Source organism: Papaver somniferum, chromosome 2, assembly GCF_003573695.1.
Source record: "Papaver somniferum cultivar HN1 chromosome 2, ASM357369v1, whole genome shotgun sequence".
Taxonomy (NCBI): domain Eukaryota; kingdom Viridiplantae; phylum Streptophyta; class Magnoliopsida; order Ranunculales; family Papaveraceae; genus Papaver; species Papaver somniferum.
In genome coordinates this window covers 210,700,457-210,710,476 of record NC_039359.1, presented here as the reverse complement: position 1 = coordinate 210,710,476, position 10,020 = coordinate 210,700,457, and the positions used below count along the sequence as shown (strand labels likewise).

Genomic DNA, 10,020 nt, shown 5'->3' with positions numbered 1-10,020 from the left:
ACAACACTCCCCTTGTGCGGTCCAATAGAACTTCATACGAAGTGCTTCACAATAGTGCTTCGAATGTCGTCCTCTCCTTGATGACATGTGCCGAAATCAATTGCCTCATTAAAACTTTGACAAGAAAAAATCCAATGGGATAAAACCTTGGTACAACTCTTCACATGTTGTCTCTTCCTTTACATGTAGTTCATCACATGCAATACGATCTTCACAAATCGATGAGTCTAATATTAAGCAAACTTAGAACATAGTTGGACTCGAATATGTTGCCTCATTAAAACTTTGACAAGGAAAAGCCAGTGGGATAAAACCTTGACGAAGGGAAAAGAGTACAACGTGACAGATGCAAATAAAGGTGATTTGTTGCAGATGATCACTTTGTTCCGTTGAAGTTGATTAGTTGCTTCACAACTCCTAAGGCAGAAAATCCTTGTGGGAAAGATAATAGACTTAGTTGGGAAATTACTTACCGGTGTTTGTTGTTGTCTCATTAAAAACCTTGCGAGCAACAAAACCCTGCGGGAAAAAGTAACCTCGGTGAAGGAAAAGAGTTCAACACACCATTAGATTCCCCCCCTGATGTCAGACAATTTTCATTAATCTAATGCAGTCAAAAGGAGTTTATCACACTTTACTTTAGTGACTTGGATGTTTATAGAACCATGTTGTTGATTATGGAAGTTACGTTGCTTAACGGACTATCTTGTTTCATTTCCTTGATTCAGATATTTTCAATAATATCAACGCGATCTTTATGTCTTCAACGTTCAACATACTTGATGCTTTTAGTATTGTCTCGCTAAAAACCTTGTCGAGTAACAAAACTCTTCTCGATCGAAGGGAAAAGGGTACAACACAACTTCAATTTCGAAGTAAATTATGTCGACATAATATCCTTGGATCCTCCCTCTGATGTCAACATCTCCCCCTGATTACTTTCAGAGTTGTTCCAGATTGTTCCTTTAGTCATGTACTTTTCGAAACTGAATATCGGTAATGACTTAGAAAATAGTCTACCATATATCCCATGATTACTTTATTTGGAGAAGATATTATTGTTCCTTCATAATCAACAACCTTTGGATTACAGTTCCTTTAGAATTTCTTTTTTGTCTCTTTGCAGGGATAAAGAAAACTCATGTCAGTATATGATTACATTCATTATACTATTCCAATGACATAGCGTTGGCGCTGAGCTATGTCTAGCTAACAAGTTCACTGAGGATGTAACATTTGATCGAGTATATTCTAAGTATATGCATCTATTGTACTAAGATAAGGGAAACTCATCTCCTGACACATCTTCGTCATCTTCTTTTAGACGAATTGGTCATTTACTTACATTTGAACCTCGACTAATCATGGGAGTTCTATCAGGATGCATCTTTAGACGAATGCAAACTGGTAGAATAATATACCACAAGCTCAGTATGCGGTCGAGCTTTCCCCAGATTTTTCATCTCAAATTCGGATTTCAAATAGCTTTAAGGTCTCTTATTACATCAAGAGTACCCATCATGTCTGTACCATCGACATAGATAGCTACAATTCCAAATCAGGAACTTTCTTGTGAATACGCAATGAAAATAACTTACTTGTCTATCCCCTCCAAATCAAATAGTCACTTAGACGGGTATACCACATCCGTCTGATTGCTTCTATCTATAAGTGAGCGTTCCATCCAACTGTAAACACACCCTGTGGTTTAGAGTCACTTGATTTGGGTAACAAAAGGCTATCAAGTACTTTTGTAAATATCTTTTATCTCTTGATTCTTTTAGAGATACGTAACAACCACATACATATGTTGCATTTCAAGTCCTTTTGAAATTACCAAGCTAATTGAGTAGCGGAACACTATGAAGTTCATTACAAGAGAACAATTCCAGGGCTTTGTGAGAAACCTCGCGCCACAAGGCGAGTCTTTATCCTTTAAGACTTCTTTCTTCTCATTATGCTTTGTGAAAAATTAATCATGTATGTCCAATAGGCTTTCCACTTGGTTGGTTAGCACTACCACAACAAATACTTGTATATTTGTCAAAGAACCAAGTTCTACCTGGATTGTATAGGCCAAATATGCTATTTATTTGAAAGTTTTTAAAATAAAGCATGGTTCGATCTCATTGTTCTCTACTTCTGGAGAAACTATTTATGGATTATATCATCATTGTGCATGCATGATCCTTCCATTGACTCATATGCATTCTCATAATCCGTCAGGATTTCATTGTTTTCTGGAATCATTTAAAACTTCGGACCGTCCTCCAGTTTGATTCATGGACATATTCATAGACAATATTTTGAGATGATTTCTGATGATATAAATAAGTTGTGCCTTACTCATCTGCTTCCTTTCTAGGTGAGGATTGATCGAACCAAGTGGTCTCTCCAACTTCCTTTATGGAGCCACGGCCTCAACCACACTTCCACTGAGTGTAATTGCAACACCTTAGTTTATGGTGTATATCCCGTATTTAGGATTTTTAACTTTGAAGGTAGGTTTGCAACTGGTATGTGTGATCTCATCACTTTAGCAACATCAGTGTACATTCTGAAAATCGAATATTCTTTATCGCTTCACATTTACATTCGTGGAGTACAAGAATCAATATGAGACACAGTGGGAACACACCACGATAATTCCTGTCGTTCCCTTAGAAAATACTTTTTCTTATCTCCCCCTAACGATGGGAAGACTGTCTCATTAAAGTGATAACCCGCTTATCTAGCGGTAAGAGATCTCCTGCCAAAAGTTTTAAAATGCGGATAATTGTTGGGACCTTATTTCCAACATAACTACTTAACAATTTTGAAGAGCTATCATAGTACGATGTGGAGTCTTAATGGCACATATATGGTGCAACCAAAATGCATAAGAACACGAATGTCAGGCTTAAATCCAGTTACCAACTGGTACGCAGAATTCACTAATATTGGGTTCTAAAACGAATTAAGTAAAGATGCATGTAATATTGCATATCCCCAAAGCAATAAAAGGTAGGTTGGTACGCATAACCTATTCCTCAGACACCATCTGTAACCTTTGATGCTAGCCTCAGCGAGACCATTGTGTATAAGATGCTCTATATTGATCCTATTAAACATGCAATATTCATCAATTCCTTTTGATGTAAATTCTCTAGCATTAACAAGGGTGGTGAGCCTTTACACTTTGTATTGTGTAATATGTGCTAGGATTTTTACTAAAATTAAATGCATCATATGTTGTGAGCAATAACTGATTGAATGCATCGAATCATCCACCAGAGCCATAAATCACTTGAATGGTCCGCATTCTGCATGGATATATGTTCACTAATAACACTTTATTCTTTGAAAAATGTGTTATTTACCACTTGCATCTAAGAAAAACAAGATGGTCTCAATCGTGTTTTACTAAAGAAAAGAGTTTGTAAGATGACTGACGTGCTTTCTTACTCTAAAGCATAATTGGGAGAGGCAGTGCAAATCTAGTAACTTTAGAAATCACTGATTGTGATAGATGTCGTAACTTCGCATTCTATTAGTTCATTATCTTGTACACTCAAATGAAGTGATGCCCGTGTTAGTACTTTTAAAACGGAACATCGTGTCACAACCAATGTGCCTTATGGTTATGTCAAAGTCTTTATGAATCAATCCGTCCCAATCAGTTCATTGTTGGGGTTAATATGGATTCAGTAATTCAAGTTCCAGTGATAAACAATTTACTAGATTGACACATTGATTTTCTATGAATATGCTTCATTCCTCATTCATTAGAAATAATTTATAGATGCAATAAACTTCATTCTCACTGTAAGTTTACAAAAAGGTAGGTAATAGTTCATGCATGAACACCTTTTAGTGTGATTAACCCTTAGTACATACAGAGATTAGACATTGAGTCTTGAGAGATTTATTAAGTGGTGTGGCCTTATTAAGTAACAAAAGTAGGATTCAATTCAATTACTTTAGAGCGAATATATGTTACGTTTCATCCAGAAATATCTCAAGTGCTTTAGAGAATTTATGTCTCATGGTTTCACTCCATAAGTGCAAACATTGGATCTAGTTCAACTGAATAAGATAGTCAATTGGCAAGGCAAAGTTCTTGTTTCCATTAAAGTTGATGTGAAAATTGGTTGCTATTACGATACACACATTACATTGTATATACCAACATCTATGACCAGGTGCATTTCCAACTCTTTCATTTATGATGGGAGCTACAGATACATTTTAGCTTCATCCCATGTTCAGTTGATACCTGTACTTTGGTGTCATTACTAGGGGGAAAAATACATCTTTGTCTCATGATATATATGTCCCTTTTCACATGCTTTATATGAGTCAGTATGTCTATCCCTCATTACTTCGGGGTTCTTTCCATTTTCAATTTTTCTACATTTAGCATAATTTGAGAATATTCATTATCTCAACAGGCCAAGAGAATCTCACTAAACATGTCGGGTTAAGTTGGAATAGGACAGCTGCATCAGATTTGCAGACGGACCCGGAACAGGGTGGAAGACGGACCTGGAACGGGTGGCAGACGGACCCGGAGCGGGTTGGGTGGCAGACGGACCCGGAGCGGGTTGGGTGGCAGACTGGACAACTGGGTCCATTTTCCTCCTCATCTTCTCCACGGACGAACAAGTTCTCTCGATCCACAGATTCTCTTCTTCCTCTAACCAATCACAACAAAAAAATAAACAAATATAATATATTATACCATGTAATCGCCAGTGGCAGAGCCAAACTTTAACAATGGGGGACTAAAATTTATTTTCATACTAACTGTGGACTAAATTTATAGATCAGGTGGACTAAATATAAATTATATGATAAAACTAAGGATGTTTCATGATTTTGGTGATTTAGGGGGGCTAGAACCAGAATTAGTCAACCCTCGGCTCCACCCCTGGTAATCACCCAGTTGAAATTGATCATACATATGCACATAGATGCATATAGCTTGTATAGTCAAAATCAATACGTAAACAACACCCAATTGAAATTGATCATACATATAGATGCATATAGCTTGTATAAACAATACGACCAAATCTATATGGAAAATCAGGATATAAACAATACGACCTAATCAACTTCCGCCACCCAAGGTCACAATTGTATTGATATGCCAAAATCACAAATGTATTGATGTGCCAAAATTACAAACAGGGGAAGGGAAAAAAATATATATAGGAGAAAATAGAGATCCAACTTAGCTTATTTCATTTCGGCGTTGATCGAAATCATCCATTTCTTGATATCGGATTTGAAAGATGATTATCGGAAAAAAAATGAAAAATTCCACGATGAAGAGCTCGTGCATGATAACGTTTTTGAGGGGAAAACAGAGAGAAGACTAAGAATATGGGTGACGGCAAGAGGGAGTCTATTGATAGGCAGCAACCATATTACATATCAGAGTATGCTTTATATACAACCATGGGAAAACCGTAACTACCTAGTTGAGCCGCACATCTATGGGCCTACAACACATTCCTGATTTTTTTTTTGGGGTTCAGGGAATGTTATGGTCAGCAGTCGAGATGCAGAAATATCATAAACGGAAAATGGGTCATTTGTCCAAAAAAAATTAAAAAATGGTTCAAATGGAAGAGTAAAAATTAGTATGGGTGAAATGGACAAAAAAAAATAGTAAGGATGAAATTGGATTCATCGCGACTTAAACTTAAAAAATAACAAGGATGAAACTGGATGCATCCTGATATAAAATAAAAATAAGAATAAATATTTGAAAATGGGTAGGATGAAACTGGTTACATCCTGGCTATTTTTATATTTTTGTCCATTTGAACAATATCTTTTTAATTTTTGTCCATTTAAACAGTATCAAAATGTACAAGTTTTTTTCACCCAAATTTTTTTGATTTTGATCTTTTTAACCAATTTTGTGTATCATAAATCACCATATGATCAACGGGTAAAGCATCCACCAGTATGACCATTTTTCCTAACTCAACTATTGTGTGGATCATACTCAAGAGTCAAGATATTTGGAACACAATATATATGAACACAACAAAGTTCCCATTAAAAGGTCTATAACTTTCCAATTGGCTAGCATCCCAAATCTTATTTATGAATCTGGCAGCGAAACACACTTACACTTGTTTTTCAATTCAGTGAATACTTCGAAAAAATGAAATTATTCTTTACCTCTTCTTCTGCCATCAATCCGGACTCCACGAGTATTGATGGCACACCCTCATCTCTAATTATTATTAAGCCTACTAGTAAAGTGTGAGAGGCAGACGTGGGGTAAGGTTAACTTCAAGTGGAGTTACCTTGGGCATCGTAAGACCTGGACCTTCCTCCAAGTTTATAACTAGTCCTCCATCTGTGTCAAAATCAAATGCATGTAGTATACGAGCTAGTGCCATGTGAATAGTCTGGAGGAAAAAGTCTATACCTGGGCATACCCTTCTTCCGGATCCAAAGGGTGTGTACTCAAAATGTTGACCCCTGAAGTCTAAGTGTGCTGTTTCATTACCAAAACCACCATTCTGGTGGGGAAGAAACCTCTCCGGCTTAAACTCTGACGGGTTTGACCACACTCGCGGGTCACGCTGCAGTTTCCACAGGTTAACCAACAAGCGTGTGCCTGCTCTCACTTTATACCCACCAACAATACAGTCTTCCATAGCCTCGTGGGGTACGGAGAGTGGGCCAGGCGGGTACAATCGGAGTGTTTCCTTGACGATTGCCTGGAGATAGATCAGATCATCTATATCGTGTCCTTCTACGTTTCTTTCCTTGCCAACTTTTTTGTCAAGCTCATCTTGAGCCTTTCTTAGGACATTAGGGTTGGTGAGTACTAGTGAGAGTGCCCACGTCAATGCAACTGATGTAGTATCTGATGCTGCTACTATAAGTTGCTGTAAAATCCAAAGATTTTTTTTTTCAATCAACAAGTAATGAAGTATTTACAAATAAGCATATTACGGATAGCGAAGTTAGTTACATACCAGACATGTTGCTTTAATGACGGTATCTCGAGTGTAACCGAAGAAGTGATCATCCTTTTCTTCATCGAGAACTGACATCAACACGTCCATGAAGTCATCATGATTACTTCCACTTTTTATTTCGCCGGATAGGGCAGTCTGAAGTCTTTTTTTCACTTGATGCTCTTCAAGCCACTTTGAAGCAATCAGGTTCATCTCCTTGGAGACTCTTTTCATTTGTTTCGTTTGCCCATCCACATCTAGCCACCCAAGGAAAGGAAGAGCATCAGATGCAACTGATACACCTGCTAACTCGAAGAATTTTAGGATACTCTTATGAAGCTTTAGGCCCTCTTCTTCCTCTTTGGTGTAGTCTTCTTTATTTTTGTTGTTCCTGGTAAAAAGGGTTTTTCCTACAATCATCTTTAACACCACATTCAAGGATAGTTCCGCAAACACTTGGCTCATGTCCACCTTAACTGAAATAGTTGTTGTACCATCCTGCTTTATCTGATTATTTTGTTCCATCCAACATTGATATAATCTTTTCTTGCAATTGTCGATCTCTAAGTAACGGGCGTGCTTAAGCAATTCGAGGCGCCTAAGAGAGAGTAAATGGACTGTTGCGATCTTACGGATCTCTCGCCAATAAGGACCATACATGGAAAATCCAAACATGGCTTTGGTGAGGTACTTCCCGGCAGCACTAGGTGGACGAGTAGCGAATAACTTGTCATTAGTGGTGAAGCATTCTTTCGACAACTCCCAACTGCTGACAACTAGTGTCGGATACATGCCAAATCTGACCATGAAAATAGGTCCGTACTTGTCAGACATACCCGCAAGGATCTTGAATAGAGGTGTAGATCCTATTAGCTGGGGAAGATGGCCTACTATAGGCCACGCTCCTGCAACATCAGGCGGCGATGCTGGTGATACTCTGCGCCCATTCCATGGCCTTATAAAAGAAACCCAAATACAACAGAAGAAGGATAATAAAGCTAAAAAACCAGCCATATTCACAAACGGATGCAAAAGGTGTTGATAAATGACTGCCATATCCATCAAAATTTAGCAGCTAGCAATGATAGTTTCGACAGGGCGAAACCTAATTTATTTAGGAAGATCGATAGAATCGGATACAGAAAGATGCAACTTCTTATATATATGATGTTGATGATGATAATAATAATAATATATTACGATACTAACCTACCAAGCAAAGATTTGACTGAATATGTAGCAATCTCCATTATTGAATGGATGATGGGAAACTGCTTAGAAAATTAATATACGTGGTCGGGTAGGTAAGTAAATCAAATTCATACGTTGGTAAGTGCGTATGCAAATCAAACTATCGAACATGAGTTCACATGGAGATATTCGGGTCTGACGCCCGACATGATGCGTGAAAATAGAGATTGTTATCAAGTTATATTGATTGTTTTATTTTTTCAAAAAGATCTGATCAGATGGAAAATGAGAATTCGAGAAAAAGAGAATCACAAAAGGAAGTTTGAAATTGTTTTCTTTGCTAATGAGTTAAAGCTCACGGGGTAGCCTGCTTGGTTTGACCTACTTTAGCTTTGATACTTTCTTGAGTGAAGTGGGTAACTGCGCCTTCATTTTTACTCGCCTGTAATTTTTCTTGTTAATTAATTAATTAATCTAATTATCTATAACGCCCTTAAATCCTTTCTCGGCTTCCGAGTTATGCCCCCTTACAGCAAGGACCATGGCGTTGAGAGTTTCTTTCTAGATGAAAAGGTTATTACGTGTAGAGGGCAACCTTTTCACCTCAAACTCAATCACTTTTCCTTTGCTACATACACAATGAAGTGTATGCACCCAGAGAATCCGACCCAAGAAAAGTCACCCTCTCTGCATTTGGACAGAAATGAGGTATAAGTGGGCCTCATCCCCTCTCACACGTTGCATCGTTTTGTGTAATCATTTTCGTGTTTCATACGAGAGAGTGAAATTGTTCCCTACACGTCTCTTTATTCACCCCTAGAGAAAGCAGATGTACTACGGCTCTTTGTTTGCCGTTTAATAGGTTTCTGCTTTCAATTTTGTACGACGTCCACATTTAACTTTATTTTTATATTATTAAAAAATTGTGGCCCACAATTAGTTTTTAATCTTTATTATTTTCAAAGTCAACCTTTTCTTCTACACGGTGTATCATTAGCCATACATCTTTTACTTCTCTATCCCACAGTAGCAGCTCTACTCTTGTCAAAACCCTATATCCCATAACCTTGCTCTTAGTTTTTTGCTCCCTTAGTGTCTTAGTGTAGGAGTTGTCATTCACTAGAAAGCAATAGAGGAGCACTGGCATAGATTTACTCAGGTAAATTTAAACTAAGATATCTATTTACTTTCCACACCATTATGGAATGTTAGGATTAACTTGAATCTCAAGTTTGGTATTACCGATTTGTAAAACCTGAAAAAAACAGTGTAACAGTGCATGCAACTCAGAGCATTATATGTTCAAAGCACGTAATCACCAGAATTCTACTTCGACTTAAAATCCCCCATTTTGATCAATTGACTTTGACCAAGTCATAACAAACCTTAACCATGTTGCCAAATGCATGAATAGGAATCTTCTTGTTTGAGGGCGCCCCATGTTTGGTAAGAAAGCTACAGGCTTCCCTAAAATATCGGTAAACTTTGTTTATCCTGTTTTTGGTAACCGATTCCGCGCGTGAAGCATTTGGAAACCGATTCCGTGATGCAATTTTGCTATATAAATACGAAAATGTTTGGTGTATCGAAAAGGAGCACCGTGATGTGCACCGTGATTTTGGTGTGAGAGAAAAAAAGATGGTGGACCCCACCTTTTATCCCACCCCTGCAAATCTCCCCCAGGGCTACCCTAACAACCCTTGGATTTCTTCACGGTGCAAATCGCGGGACACACCTTCGGTGTACGTATCATCGCTGATATAAATAACACAAGTTCGTTTTTTTTTTTTTTTGTACCTCATTGGAAGAATCAAATTTCTTTTCTTTTTCTCTTATTGAAACGACAAGGTAAGAAGATGAA

The 10,020-nt window shown here is 37.7% G+C and overlaps 1 protein-coding gene across 3 annotated transcripts; it reads right to left on the bottom strand.

The window, feature by feature from the left end:
• Window positions 1-4,318: 4,318 nt before the first annotated feature.
• On the bottom strand, window positions 4,319-8,504 carry LOC113350407 (cytochrome P450 CYP82D47-like). Of its 3 annotated transcripts, none has more exons than XM_026594540.1 (3): window positions 6,987-8,504; window positions 6,431-6,896; window positions 4,319-4,675 (listed from the first exon to the last, which is right to left on the bottom strand). In XM_026594540.1, the coding sequence occupies exons 1-3, from the start codon at window positions 8,028-8,030 to the stop codon at window positions 4,446-4,448; spliced, it is 1,740 nt and encodes a 579-aa protein (XP_026450325.1). In that variant the 5' UTR covers window positions 8,031-8,504; the 3' UTR covers window positions 4,319-4,445. The 3 variants fall into 3 exon arrangements, with proteins under 3 accessions (XP_026450325.1, XP_026450327.1, XP_026450326.1); XM_026594542.1 differs by lacking the exon at window positions 4,319-4,675 and adding an exon at window positions 6,029-6,358 and having other exon boundaries at window positions 6,987-8,495; XM_026594541.1 differs by lacking the exon at window positions 4,319-4,675 and having other exon boundaries at window positions 6,029-6,896; window positions 6,987-8,490.
• Window positions 8,505-10,020: the final 1,516 nt, after the last annotated feature.

Excerpts from the sequence above, each read along its gene's own strand:
- LOC113350407 (XM_026594540.1), bottom strand. The coding sequence starts at position 8,030 with ATGGATATGGCAGTCATTTATCAACACCTTTTGCATCCGTTTGTGAAT. Across the intron at positions 6,897-6,986 it reads TCATTAAAGCAACATGTCTG|CAACTTATAGTAGCAGCATC; the intron begins GTATGTAACTAA and ends TGGATTTTACAG. Across the intron at positions 4,676-6,430 it reads CGGAAGAAGGGTATGCCCAG|AGGAAGAAGAGAATCTGTGG; the intron begins GTATAGACTTTT and ends GTGATTGGTTAG.